The 15601-nt window shown below is 42.5% G+C and overlaps 1 protein-coding gene across 13 annotated transcripts in view; it reads left to right on the top strand.

Annotated features, from left to right (window-relative positions):
* CASK (calcium/calmodulin dependent serine protein kinase) overlaps window positions 1-15601 on the top strand; it is an 887710-nt gene that overhangs the window by 578188 nt on the left and 293921 nt on the right. For 5 of the 13 annotated variants that reach the window (XM_063955609.1, XM_063955613.1, XM_063955619.1 and 2 more), the window contains exons 10-11: window positions 967-1081; window positions 8696-8713. In XM_063955609.1, the coding sequence (XP_063811679.1) occupies window positions 967-1081; window positions 8696-8713 (133 nt within the window). The remainder of the gene's footprint in view (window positions 1-966; window positions 1082-8695; window positions 8714-15601) is intronic. The other 8 variants (XM_063955614.1, XM_063955617.1, XM_063955611.1 and 5 more) reach the window with 3 other exon arrangements.

Below are 15601 nucleotides of genomic sequence, written 5' to 3'. Positions count from 1 at the left end.
AATGACTAACTATCATATCTTATTTTAAGAAAACTACTGTCAGCTGTTCTGTTATGCAATAAATCGTCACTTGCTGTGGAAGTAACTTTAGACAAAAGATACTGTTTATGGTATGCAAGCATTGTGTATTAATTTTATAGAGATTACAATATTTATTGCTAGAATGGCTACCTATTCAGCTGTTGTCACATATTTTATGTATTGATTTATTACTGTAAGTTAATATGTGTAGTTGTCGGCGTAATTACATTTATTGAATAGTTAGTGATTTATCGGTACCTGATTTAAATAATTGTTGTCCTAGAGTAATTCCGCAAGCCTTGTCCATTCTCTAGTCTGCCGTCATGAAAAAAGGCACGGTAGCAAAGCATAAAAAGGGCTACTTAACTAACTGAAGTTCTGGAGTACTCATTTACTTGCATCATTACCTGGTGAAAACCCTCCTTTAGAAGCCAACCTATGGTGATTTCGGTGGATCCCCATAGCAGTCATCAGCATAGACCAAGCTAAATGAGGGTGTACCCCAAAAAATTTATAAAACGTTACACACCCCTAACGGACCTCCTCCCATGGTGTTGGTTTTTTAGTGCTGTCGATCAAACCAAAACCTACACTACAATTACATTTTAATAAACAAACACTGCTAATAATAGAAATTGGTCACTGTTTGCCACAGCCTTGGGGTCTAAAGGCCTTCAGGCTTAATTTCAGCCTTCCTATATCTTATTTTTAACCTACCACAGCCTTGGATTTTCCTCTCAATAGATATCATGCTGGTAATTTAGGCATTACATTGAAAGCTTTCTCCAGTAAAATGTAATGCAGCTTGTGCATCTCAAGGGACATGTTTCCAAAATTTGTATATAGACTTGCTTTGTGCATTGTCTCACTGGGTGTTGCATTTACAGTACCTCTGGATGGTATTGATGGTCATATATTATGTATGCAATGTGTTTGCTTATCTAGGGAGCTGTTTTAGCTGCCGTGTCTAGCCACAAATTCAACTCATTTTATGGGGATCCTCCTGAGGAATTACCTGACTTTTCAGATGATCCAACTTCTTCAGGTATGTTTTCTTCAGGTACGGTAGTTCTACATATTTTATTCATTATTTATTACCAGTTATTTATATAGTGCACACATTCTGCATCGCTTTACTGAGAATATTTGGCCATTCACATAAGTCCCTGCCCCAGTGGAGCTTACAATCTAGATTCCCTATCACATGTACACACAGACACATTCATGCTAGGGTTAATTTTGTTGGGAGCCAATTAACCTTCCTGTATGTTTTTGGATTGTGGGAGGAAACCGGAGTACGCAGAGGAAACGCACGCAAGTACGGGGAGCATATACAAACTCCACACAGTTAGGTCTATAGTGGTAATCGAACCCATGACCTCTGCGCAGTGAGGCAGTAATGCTAACTATTACACCATTCGTACTGCCCAATACATATTAATAGTTTTGTTCTATATACTTCCTTTATTAATGTAACAGTCTGCAATACTTTTGTAATGTTTTTGTCATTAATCATTTCTCAATTGGAATAATTTCTCAGTGGGAAACACCCTAGCATGATAGTAAATGGTTCCAGCATTCCTCCTAATCTTGTTGGTCCCATGATGTCTGTGATGATCCAGCAATGCTCTCCTCCATTCTTCTGCTACTTGCAAATAGGAAACATAATGACCTCTTATATGGGATCAGTACTAAATGCCGCCGGCCAGAATCCCGGCGGTCGAAATACCGACCACACAATCCCGACAGGAGTGGCGAGCGGAACGCAGCCCCTTGCGGGCTCGCTTCGCTCGCCACGCTCGGCACACTATTATATTCTCCCTCTATGGGTGTCGTGGACACCCACGGAGGGAGAATATGTCGGGATTGTGGCGGTCGGGATTCCGGCGTCTGTATTTCGACCGCAGGGATTCCGGCCGGCGGCATCTTGACCGCATCCCTCTTATATATGAACTTCATTCAGATGAATAAGCTGGCCATGAAAAGAAGTCCTTACTGCCAGGAAAGCATGGCTGGTCTTCCACAGACATCTGGTGACCTGCTGAATTTAGAAACATATTGGCACCCAGATTTATAGTAATAATTGTCCATCACCATTCAATTTGAACCTCAAGAATATTTCGTTTTTAATTGCTTTAACTTTTTATTTATTATAAACAGTGTGCAAATACAGTGTCAGTAGGTTTCCTTAAAGCTCGTTGTTAAACTATAACTTTATTAAACATGTTGTCAAACATTTTAACTCATGTCATGATCTCAAGTTTACCATGTGTGTGAACATGTTACCTTTACCTTGACTCAACTTCTGTAGTATTGCTTAACAGAATTAAAATATGATTGGTAACCGTTTTTACCGTTTTTAGGGCTCAGATGGACACTAATTCATGCTATAGTAGAGATCATGAACCTTTTGTGTAGAGGTACTGGTGTTGTGCACAGCGTGACCTTAGCAAGTGTATGATAGAGCAATATGGGAGCAATTAGAGCTGCTTGTATTTTCCACAGTGAAAGGATTATCTGCTTCAGATGTCAAAAAGACGTTATCATATATGAGTATTTGTACCAGCCCTCGGGTGCCCTCAAGTGTTTGGGATACCAACTGGAATATCTATACAGATTTCTCCCCAAAATGTTTCCAGCCGGGTGGCATTAAGTAGCCAGGTGTGGGCAGTGTAATATGGCTAGACACCTATATAATTTATAAAGAGACTTAGTAGCAGATGTTTCACAGATATAATTGCTGAGACACGGTACACGTCTGTACTCTCAATCTACCCTTTCTGCAATGTTCCCGTCTTCCAAACTGCGCCCTGCCTCTTAAAGATTGGGGAGGAAACTCTGCTAGTGAGCCTGTCACAGTAACGTAAGTGCAGTGCGACTGATTTTATCCGGCAGAGCAGTATTGTGTCGGGTGGCATGACGAGAGAAAAAGAAAAAAAAGCGGAGTGTAGCACCCATGAAATTGATCCTGGGGAAGCCACTGTCTATGTCTCCATGCATGTGTGCCTTAGTTGAAAAATATGTGAACACCCCTTTATGGTACTCAGACTGGCTTTGACCACACCTTTCCTCCCCCATTATGGCTCTGAAACTGGGCTGGATTAAGGTTTGTGGGGGGCCCTACAATTGAAATTGTGTAATATGATATGCTGCTCCTTCCCTTGTACACATCTGTGTGGCCGGATGTACTGAGATGCCCAATTTAACCGCCCATGCATGGAGTAATACCGATGGGTGCATATTCATACGCCACAACTGAAAATTGCACCGGCACTAAGCCAAGTACAGTTTCACCATCTGACCACGTTCTTCTATGCTAGTGCCAGGGTGCAGACAATTGCATTGCCACACACAAAGCACTCCCAAAATATGCACACTGAATGGACAATTCTTCCATTCACATCCCAGGAGTGCTCGTCACTTTTCTGCCACACTTCCGATACAGCCTAAATTGACTGCAAAAGCACCTTTATGTGTACACTTGGGGTAATGGTAGTGTCGTATAAGATTTCAAAATATTTAATTAATGCGCAGTTACAAATAATGCTCAACTTCGTTAACACTGGCATTGCATGCAGCTCTGAATCAGGCACTATGAGTGGGGAATGTAAATAAAACAAAAGTTTGCTAGGAATCATTCTGTACAAACGCTGCTTTTCCTGTCATGAAAATCTGCAATAGTTTAAAGTACACATGCTAAACTAAAAATGACTCAACTGATTTTTTGTTTGTGTGGCACTACAAGTCTCAGCATGGTAACACCCCTCATTATGTTTAGATTTAGGGTTTTCAGCCAATCCCCCCCCCCCATATATACCCCCTATGCATGTGCATGTTCTTAATGACAATAAAAAAATGCTAGTAAGAGCATATATTATGTTTTTGTGGACATAATGTAAACTTGGGACATTACATCGTGTTTAACAGATTTGTGGTGCTGAGAGTATTTACATATTCACTGTTTAATAACAGCAATGTTATTGAACAGTGAATATGTAAAATGGTGAATGGAAGAATTGTCCATTCAGTGTGCATATTTTGGGAGTGCTTTGTGTGTGGCAATGCAATTGTCTGCACCCTGGCACTAGCATAGAAGAACGTTGTCAGATGGTGAAACTGTACTTGGCTTAGTGCCGGTGCAATTTTCAGTTGCGGCGTTTGAAGACGCACCCATCGGTATTACTCATGCATGGGCGGTTAAATTGGGCATTTCAGTACATCCGGCCACACAGATGTGTACAAGGGAAGGAGTTTAGGAGTTTGTATTCCATTAGCATATGTGTAACCGCCAAAAGATGCTGTTGCATTCGAGTTTGTGTGCGATTCAGAATCAGGCCCCTAATTAATAAAAGGTAATCTATATTAAGTCTTCAAAAACTATTTAATATACACATTGAAGAACAAAGCATACAGTGCATGGAATATCCAATAAACACGGTACAGTACCTTGCAATGGTATGCGGTTAGCATACCACTCGGGATCCCAGCTGTCATAATACAGACGCTGGGATCCTGACGGGGCACCATACCGCAGCCGGTATACCAGCGAGGTAGGTCATTCCCCCTCTATGGGTGTACCATACCACTGCCGGTATACCAGCGAGGTAGGTGATTCCCCCTCTATGGGTGTCTGTATACTGACATTTGGCATCCTGTGCGGCGGGATATTATACCAAAACACCTTGCAATAAGGCAGATAACATACATAGTTAAAATCTTAAAAGTTTAAATTGATTTGTAAGAAAAAACATTCTTTACCCCTGTTTTTCATGATTATTTGTAATTGGTAAAGGAAATGAAATGAGAAACTGCTGGGTTCTTCCCCTGCCCTGTACACACACACACACAAAGGTTTACATACAGATGGAGCCTCGCTCAACTATGCTGTCTATGGCATTAGTCCCGATCATGGAGTCACAGCGTGCCTGGGTGCAAGGCGGCGTGCCTAGTCGTAGGGAGGCTCACAGAGCTTAGCATGGCGTTTGGCAGTTACCGGTGAGTGTAATACCTGCGATCATCCACCAGATGCCGCTTTTTAAAATCTCCATTGCGCATGCGTGTGGTCTCCATTGAGATACACTATAGCGCAAGAACTACTTTACTGTACTCTGTATGGGCAATGCTGTACAAGCGTTTCATTTCACTATTTAAAATCCACTGCGGCAGTGAGGTCCCGTAAATAAAAATATTGTATACAGACGCAAACGAACATGTTAAAGCTACTGTATACTCCATTGCTTATGCTGTATTGGCTACGGGACTTTGACGCTCGTATATCCCTAACGTCAATGGACCATAGCTTTAATTCGTTTGTTTGCGTCTGTATACACTATTTTTAATTATTGGTTTGTCTACGGGACCTCATTGCCGCAGTGCATTTGAAATAGCATAATGAGACGCTCCTACAGCATTGCCCTGATTCATGCAATACTTATACCGTTGCTCGCTCCAGAGCTGTGGCCTTCCACGAGGCGCTGGGTCACGAGCAGCAGCTATTTTGTGAATTCACTCTGCGATCGAGTCTAGCCTGCTACAGTATGTACCATATGGTGCCCACAGCTTGCTTATTCCCATAGCCACCGTGTATTTTAAATAGCGTAATGAGATGCTTGTACGGCATTGCCTTGATTCATGTAAAACCTGTGTGCATAATTATGTTGAATGTAAGATATGTTAAAATAAAAAAATAAAAAATTTAGTAGAGTGTCAAGAAAAAAAATTGGCATTTGCAATTTGGGAATTGAACCCAGGACTCTGAGCATGGGGCGTGGCACACTTCACAGCTTGGCCATGACACCTGGTGACAGATAAACAAACTCATTTGTAAATGTAAGCAGTGATCCCTTCCCATTGGTTTTGCTTATGCTGTATTGGCTACGGGAGTTGGACGCTCACATATCCCTATCGTCAGTGGACCATAGCGTTAACATGCTCGTTTGCATCTGTATACAGTACACTCTTTTTATTTATTGGTTTGTCTGCAGGACTTGGTCGCTCACATATCCTTAACGTCAATGGACCATAGCTTTAACACGTTCATTTGCGTATGTATACACTATTTTTATTGATTTTTTTTATTGATTTTTTATTGACTCTCCGTCTAACCATTGGTCTCTGTATACAGTAACATTACAGTCGTCACTGACCATTTGCCAGAGCTTGTAGATCAATCCGCCGCTATTTGCTCTACAGTACTGGATTAGTGGAGCACTGGCCACCCAGTGGTGAAGATGTGTATTGCATGCTGTGTATGTTGTCGTGCCTCAACGTACCTGTCCGTGCAAACACTCAACAACATAAGCTATCACTTAAGTGCAACTAATCCTCCGTTTAGGTGTAATAACTGCGACGATGAGGGTGGCTCCATCTGTATAGATCTTACTAATAGCTGCTCATAGCTATCCTTCACAGTTCATTATGCCTCCCACCTGCAGGGTAGCTTTTAGCTAAATCCCAGTCTAAATAGCTGTATATATTTGCTAATGTTGACCAATTTCATGTGCAGTCAGTTAGAATTATTTTTTAATAATAAAGAAAATCATGTAAATTGTTGTTTAATCAGAATTGTTCATATCGGTCAGTGTTATGGTGCAGGATTTTCTGACAGGTGATCTGTGTGGAACACAACATAAGGGTACTACATAGTAGGGTACAAAAATTAAGCTGGACTCAACAAAAACTTGACATTTTAGGCACTGATGTAGCCTTAACTCTCAACCTTGTACTTCATTTTCAGGAGTTCCAGAATGATAGTTAAAAGACTGTGACCTTGCCACTAAGTGATTGATGACATTATAATGGGGATGTTTTTTAAATGACTGTGTCATCATTGGAAACAATTGTTTTCTTTTGTCTGTTATAAGTAGATCTCTGTTAAATCTATACATGTGGGATGTTGTCAAACGTGATGAATAGAAGAGAGCTGTGTGACATTCCAAAACCAGAAAATACTTTCCCAAAAACCATTATACAGTAAAGAATGAAAAAATAAAAACTTACTCCTGAAATATATGCTGAAGTGTGCAAGACACTTTGGGGGCAATTCAGTTATTATGATTTTATCTTTTAACTATGTTTGGTTGTTATATGATATCCATGTATACATATACTGTATAGGAATCGGTATGTTTTTCCGACAGACGGGATGCCAGCTGTCAGTATACCTACAGCGGCATCCCGTCTGTCGGAATCTTGCAGCGAGTCCCCTCGCAGGCTCGCTGTGGTTGCCACAGGTTATGTTCCTACTTGGTTGGTGCCGTAGTCGGGATTCCGTATATAAGTATTTCATCGTCTGTCTCCTGAACACCGGGATGCCGACAGCCAGTATTTTAACTGTATCCCACTGTATATGCCATTTGTATCCCCTACTGTGTAATTTTATGTTGATTACATCATTTTTATTTATGAACTTTTTTGCTAACCATTATATAGTGAACACACTTATTGTGAAGCATTTTTCAGTGTACATATATGGGGGTATTTTTTAATCCATTTTCGCCCATGCCATTTTGCTTATTTTTTCTTGTCGGATCGGCAAGGGCAGAAATTGTGCCAAAAATTAGTGAAAATGCCTGCGAATTTGCCAAAACACGTGTATCAGCAGCGAATTCGCCAATACACGTGGTTTTCGCCAGTGCCGGATTTTTCGACCAGTCTAAAAAATCGCACAGGCATTGACTACATTCGACCTAAAAATGGCCAAAAAGTGCCTTTTTTTCCCCCCGAACACACGAACACCCATAGTCATTTAAATCAGTCCCTGCCCCAGTATAGCTTACAATGTATATGTCCTACCACATGGAGAGAGAGAGACACGCACATTAGGAGCACCCAGATTAAACCCACGTAAACATGGGGAAAACAATACAAATTTCATATTAGGCTTTAAGGCAGGGATGGGGAACCTTTGGCCCACCAGCTGTTGTTGAACTACATATGCCAGCATGCCTTGCTATAGTTTTGCTATTTGGCCATGCTAAAACTGTTGCAGGGAATGCTGGGATGTGTAGTTCAACAACAGCTGGAGGGCTGAAGGTTCCCCGTCCCTGCTTTAGGGGATGTAAGGCAGAAAGATATAATCATTGTGCTACTATGCTTAACATTATCGTATAAGCTCAGAACATTATTGCACCGTTGTTTCAAACGTTTTATTTTGATGGCTGAGAAAATGGCACTGCATTTTAATTTGATGTACAAGACATCAGCGGCTGGTGTCATAATCCTACTTCTGTCTACTGCCTGCATATTGACGTTATTAGTCTCCTCTTATATTATGAAGTACATGCAGTGATATTTTCCTAAGAATTTTACAGTCTGATAAACCTTTTATGTAGCAGGAGGTTTATTGTGTTAGCAGCGAGCATCTATTTGCATTTAATGAGCCATGAGTAGAAATATACTCTATTGGTCTATGTCTGAGAAATTTTTTATAGCCCACATTTTACTTCCGCATTACATATATTCAAGTCTTACTATACATGAAACTGTTAAACTGGGATCTTCTAAATAGAATCTGTCTGTAGGGTCTTGTGTATGGTAATTAGAAGCTTAGGATGTGTTTAGGACTGGTGTGTAAGTTTGTGTAATGACTGCAAATTGCTTTGCTTATGCTTGCAACTAACATGCCATTTCTGAAATCTTAACAATTTTGTCTGCTTTAATGCTGTCTCACTAGGACTTCTAGCTGCAGAAAGTAGGTATCCCTTTGTTTTCCCATTGTGCTTGCTGTGCTATTTTTTACTAATTTTTTTACATTTACATTCTTAACCCAAAATTTATCATTTGCTTTCTGGGATTTGAACAAAGTTTCAGATATTGCTACTTTCCACAAATGTCCTTCATATGCTAGCTATTTTTTTATTTTTTTTTAAATATGCATTTATGGCTTTTATTGTCCATTTAAACTGTTACATAGTGACCCCAGAACTCCAACAGTCATCTGAACTCAGCCACTAACATACTGCTCCAAGAGGAGTGGACTGGGGAACTCGGATGTGTGCTGTGAAAGCCACATTGAAGTGTTATCATTCTATTAAGCATTGCACTAAAGCCATACCTCAGTATGTTTATGCTGAAAGCTCTCTCCTTTACCATGTGTCAAAGGCTGTAGTCTTGCTGGTTAGCTAAAATGAGTATCTCACATGGCAGGAACAATTCCCAACCAAGCTCTATAAATGCTGGCTTTTAAAAAGATTGGCTTGTTTAAAAGTGAATGCGTGTTAAAAGTAGGTAGTAATTTAGGGGCCTTTTCATCAACAAGTAATAAAACTCATTATGTGGGATAAATGGTGCTCCAGCCAATCGGCACACAGTTGTCATTTTACAAACACATGACAGTTAGGAGCTGATTAGCTGGAGCACCATTTGTCATACCAACAAGTTTTATCATCCACAATGAGTTTTATTACTCGTTGATACATGAGCCCCTTAATTTCAAAGTCCTTTATGGTGGTCATTTACAAAAGAGAAAAAATATCCCCTGTAGAATGTGTGGATGGTATGGACTGTGAAATGCAAATTTTTCTCATACGTCCTAGAGGATGCTGGGGACTCCAAAAGGACCATGGGGTATAGACGGGATCCGCAAGAGCTTGAGCACACTAAAAAGACTTTGACTGGGTGTGAACTGGCTCCTCCCTCTATGCCCCTCCCCCAGACCTCAGTTAGACTTTGTGCCCAGGAGTGACTGGATGCACACTAGGAGAGCTCTACAGAGTTTCTCTAAAAGACTTTGTTAGGTTTTTTATTTTCAGGCAGACCTGCTGGCTACAGGCTCCCTGCATCGTGGGACTGAGGGGAGAGAAGTCAGACCTACTTCTTCTTAGTTCAAGGGCTCTGCTTCTTAGGCTACTGGACACCATTAGCTCCAGAGGGTTCGATCTCTTGGTTCGCCTAGCTGCTTGTTCCCCGAGCCGCACCGTCAACCACCTTACAGAAGCCAGAAGAAAGAAGCTGGGTGAGTATTGGAAGAAAAGAAGACTTCAGTAATGGAGGTAACCGCAGCGGTAGCGCTGCGCTCCATGCTCCCACACACATCACCAACGGCACTTGCAGGGCGCTCGGGGGGAGCGCCCTGGGCAGCATGTTACTGAGGTTCTTTGTTTTACACAGGCATACTTGGGGCCCGGACACCCGGTACGATACCCCTGCCGAACAGCAGCGGTAGCGCTGCGCGCCATTGATCCCGCACACGCCAGCGGTCACTTGGGGGGGGGGGGAGACGCCCTGGACAGCAATATACATGTGTTTTGTGAATGTATATAGTGCCTAGACACTATATACGGTCCCCTGCCCGCATGTTACACTTTATTATAATGGGGCTGAAGCGCGCTGAAAAGGGGGTGGGGCTTATCCCTCACAGCAGTGTTCAGTACCATTTTTCTCTCTGTCCCCACCAAAAAGGTGATGCAGTACAAACGAGGGGGGGCACAGAGTTTTTAGTGGTATATTGAGATATATATAACACTATTTGTTTAGAAATGGCCATATAATCATTGTTGTGCATATTTCTGTGTGAGTTCCCTGTCAGTTATACCCACTATAGTCCACATGTGTGTACATGAGTGAGTGATCGGTCACAAACCGATATGGGGTCACTGTCGACATCGCCGACGCCTGTTGGTACTTGATAGAGTCAACAGGTCGGTAGTTGTATGCTTGTCATAAGTACAGACTGTATGGGAAGCACAGTAGTATGTGGGTGACCCTGTCAGCACCAACTGTTATTACTGGGTGTAAATTAACATGCTGTACCTGCCTTATGCCTGTATATATGTTTATTATATGTATATGTAGGGTTTGGTTCCATGGGCCTGTAGCTCGAACACGGACATGGTAGTATATGTGGGGGAGTGTTGTTAAAATTATTTATGTATACTCCCCTCGGACCCCTCAGGGTCGCAAGAATGTTATTTTGCCTAGGTTACTATTCCCTGCTGTCGACGAATACTAGGTTTTTCTGTCGACCATAATGTTTCCTGCTATATCCACAACTGGGGCATTCAGTACATGGTCATACACAGTCAGAACACATTAATGTCACTAGGGAACCGTTGGTTCCGGATAATCCGATTATATGTATGTATGTATATATATATATATATATGTGTGTGTGTATAGGATATGTGTGTAATTGTGTATTGCATTATGTATATTCATATTATGATTTATAATGAAGGCTGGAATAATAGTATTCCTTCTCATGTGCTGGTCGCTCTGCTGGTAAAGCTCTAGGTTGACTGTGGCGAGTTGGTCTCAGATCCTCAAGGAATCCGAATGTTTATTCTTTTCCCGCTGTGGATAGAATGCTGTGAAAGTCCACTCCTGGTCGACACAGGGCGCTGTCACAAAGGATCGTATACAGGAAGCTAAGTGATTTTTTATTCTTTACTTTGGAGTTGTTTGCATTGCCTGCATATGGGGGAGTGTTTGTATTCGGTAAGGCATCCGATAGAATTACTCTATAGAGAGAGGGGATGTTTCTTATGTTGATCCTTTTCTATAACATGGAGGCAGGTTGCTGTACGACTGCAGAAGAAATGCTGAGGCTGACTCCGAGATACTGGAGTATTTCCCTGGGACGGTGTACAGCTGTTGGGGAGGCCTCAGTTCAGTCAATTTCGGCGGATACCGCGGGTAAATCTAACTTGGTGAGTTAGATTCCCTCACAAGGGCTGGTGACGCATTCGGTTGTGGGATGCAGTCATTTTAACCGTTTAGATACCTTTCTTTTTTCCTTCTCGGTGCAGATTGTGGAAGGTGACAAGGTAAGAGTTCTACAGCCTTGTTAGGTTCGCAGAAGCGGATGTTGTTTTCTGTTCTACCATATCCACAGCATGTCGCTGGGTCTATCTGGCTGGAGCCCACTCTGGTGGGAACTCGTCTATTATTTTTCGGTCAGTCCGGGAAGGGACTTGGACCTGTGAGTTTCTCATAGAATCCAAAAGGGGATATGCTGGAGTTTACAGATGATTACCCTCACTGAGTTTTTGAATAGATCTTAGGGATTCCCCTCTAGAAGGTGAGGTGGTACGCGACGCCATACCAGAGTTGCGTCAGGTTCAGGCCATTGTCCTGCTGTCCCTGTAAAAAAAAAAAAAAAAGAAACAAAGATTTCTACTTACAAAGTTGAACTACAGGATGGAATCTCTCAGGCCAGGGAGCTCCAGCACGTAAAGGTAGAAAAGGGGTTAAATACGTTTTTCTCCGCATTCGGCTTACCTTGGTTGATATCCAGGATTGTCTTTGCCATTTCACAGGAGTGATGGCAGTATCATGGGTCCAGGTCAGGGGTCACTCAAGCTATAGCAGTGGACGTCCTCGGGTCACCTTGGGTGTTTTCAGTCGGTCTATGTGTCCTCTCCGTTTTCACTCTTCTGAAGGTGATAAACGTAAGACGAACAAAAGTTCAGGCGATCGTCATTGTTCCGGTCTGAACATGGAGGGCTTGGTATCCAGTTCTTCAAGATTTCCTCATAGAAGTTCCCTGGCCTCTTCCTCTACGGGAGGAACTGTTACATTAAGATCCGGGCGTGTATCAAGACTTACCGCGGTTGCGTTTGGCGGCGTGGCGGTTGAACGCCATATCCTAGCCAGAAAGGGTATTCCCAGTGAAGTCATTTCCACTTTCCTTCAGGCTAGACTAGAAGTAACGGCAAAGCCTTACCACCGTGTGTGGAGAAAATAGGTGTCTTGGTGTGAATCCAAAAAGGCTATTACGGAAGCTTCAGCTGGGTCGTTCTTCTCCATTCTTTGCAAGCAGGTGTGGGTGCAGGCCTAAAGTTAGGCTCCATTCAAGTGCGGTTTTGGCCTTATAAAGTTTCTTTCAAGAAAGAATTGGCGACCTTTCCGGAAGTTCGGACCTTCGTGGAAGGAGTACTGCACATCCAACCTCCATTGGTGCCCCCAGTTGCACCTTGGGACCTCGCAGTAGTGCCGAGTGTCCTTGTGTCACAATGATTGGAACCTGTCTGAAGGGTTGTATTAAAATTTCTCTCTCGGAGAGTGGTCGTGTTTTTGGCTTTGGCGTCCGCAGGGTGGGTGTCAGATGTAGCGGCTGGGTCTCACAAGAGCCCCTATTAGATCTTCCAGGAGGATAGAGCGAAATTGAGAACTCGGATAATAGTTCTGCCAACAGTGGTTTAGGTGTTTTGCAGAAACCAGCCTATTTGATGCCTGTGGTTACTTCAGCTGATTCAAGGTCTCTCGATGTAGTCAGAGCTTTGAATATTTATGTTACCAAATTGGCTCCGATTGCGGAATCAGAGGCTCTTTGTTCAGTATGCTCCCAGCGTGGTTGGGGCGCCTGTGTCTCTACAGTCGGTTACACGCTAGATCTGTGATCCGACTCGGCGTGCTCGTTCTATGGCTGGATTATCGTTGCCGAAGTCGGTGGAGACCCATTCTACTAGGAAGATGGTTTCTGCTTGGGCGGATGCCCGAGGAGCCTCAGAGTTTCATCTCCGAGGCTGCTTGGTCGGGTTCAAACACTTTTGCTATGCTCTACAAGTTTGATACCCTGGCTGATGGGGACCTTTTGTTTGCTCAATCGGTGCTGCAGAGTCGTCCGCACTCTCCCGCCAGGTCTGGAGCTTTGGTATAAACCCCATGGTCCTTTTGGAGTCCCCAGCATCCTCTAGGACGTATGAGAAAATAGGATTTTAATACCTACCGGTAAATCCTTTTCTCTTAGTCCGTAGATGATGCTGGGCGCCTGTCCCAGTGCGTACTGTGGCTGCAGTTATTGGTTATGGTTACACTCTTGTGGTGTTTCTTTCTGTCAGGCTGTTGGTTGTGTTGACACACAGGTTGTGTTACATATTCTCTCAATATGTGGCTGTGTATTTTTTCATGCCGTTGGCTAGTATTCTATTGAATGCCACGTTTTGCAGTATGTTCGTGGTGTGAGCTGGTATGACACTCAAAGTGTTTAAACAATAAATTCTTTCCTCGAAATGTCCGTCTCTCCTGGGCACAGTTCATATAACTGAGGTCTGGGGGAGGGGCATAGAGAGAGGAGCCAGTTCACACCCAGTCAAAGTCTTTTTAGTGTGCCCAAGCTCCTGCGGATCCCGTCTATACCCCATGGTCCTTTTGGAGTCCCCAGCATTGTCTACGGACTAAGAGAAAAGGATTTACCGGTAGGTATTAAAATCCTATTTTTTTTCAAAGTAATTTTAAAGTACAGTACTACCTTTTCTCATAATTAATTGCAGCTCCTGTTTCTTGGTTCTAAGCTACTGTTCTTGTGAGCCTTGTTTTTCTGTTGACTGAATGCAGATGTGGCCTCATACACCTTTCCTTTTTACGCCATATGGAGCAAGATACCTGGTGCAATTCCCTCAATTTTGCACTTTGGTTCATAGATAGTGTACTAGGTACCTACAATTACTTTCTTTCATCACAAAGTAATTAGTTGTGGATAAAGTATAACTATGCATGGTGTAGGTCACTCGTAGCATAGCTGTCTGTGGCTTTTTTTACTATTTGGCGCATTTTGAGTATAGATGTATGTGGACACAAATGTAATTACTTTAAAGCAACAGTAAATTCAAGTTTTTCCATTGAAGTTGCAATATCTGCACATACAATAGATGCATGCTGCCCTTTTCATTTCCTTGAAAGAGGGAAAGCAGTCCAGTTGTTATTATTGGCAAGTACTGGCAACTGTCAGAATCTAAAACACCCATAGCTCTTGCTACATCCCATGTGGTTGATTAGGTTAGCTCCTTGTGCAATAAAACCTTGCACTTTTGCACATAAAACATATGTTTTTGTTGTTGTTGTTGTTTTATTTAATTTGCTTGCCATTTTTTCTCCCTTTTTTAAGGGTACACTCTGCAATTCCCTCTATAAGTAGATGTATGATATATTAACAGTATTTTTATGGTTGAGTTTAAATCCAAGTGGGCTAAAGGACCTTGCCTAACCCTGACGTGTCCACCCGCAGCCTTACCCTGACGTGCCCACCCGCAGCCTAACCCTATCCGACACCCCAGTGCCTAAATCTAACCGTCCCCTCCCGGTGTGCTGAATGTCCCCTTGATGATGAGGTGGGTTACGTGGTTGTGACATCATCATAGGTCCTTTAGCCCACTTGGATTTAGCATGTACTGTATTTTTATACCTCCACATTTTTCCACTTTTGTAAATGGTCCCATGAGCCAGTTGTAATGCAGTCTGAGTTGGCCAGTGGCCAGCCAAACAGACATTTTTTTTTTAAAAAGAGTTTTTTGCGTGGTTTTGCCTTGTAAGTAATTTCAACTTTAAAGAAAATCTGAGTTCGGCCAACAACCTGCACCTCCGGCCAACTTGGACGGCATTACATCCGGCCCCATGTGTCTATTTTGCTTCCAGATTTCAAAGATTTGGTATTGATGAGTTTGCAGTTACCTACCTCTTACAAAAACAAGCCTCTTGGCACAGGTTTTGTCTTTAAATTGTGATAAACCTTTTTTCTCTGTACTTGTCTTACAGGCCTACACACTACGCAAAAGATATGAACTAACTAGCTCATTAATGAACGAGATATCATTCATATCTTAGTGTGTATGCACCAACGACGAATGATGCACGGCCCCGC

Source organism: Pseudophryne corroboree, chromosome 2, assembly GCF_028390025.1.
Source record: "Pseudophryne corroboree isolate aPseCor3 chromosome 2, aPseCor3.hap2, whole genome shotgun sequence".
Classification (NCBI taxonomy): Eukaryota; Metazoa; Chordata; class Amphibia; order Anura; family Myobatrachidae; genus Pseudophryne; species Pseudophryne corroboree.
Note: the sequence above shows the minus strand (reverse complement) of the source record. Positions and strands in the feature narration are given on the sequence as shown.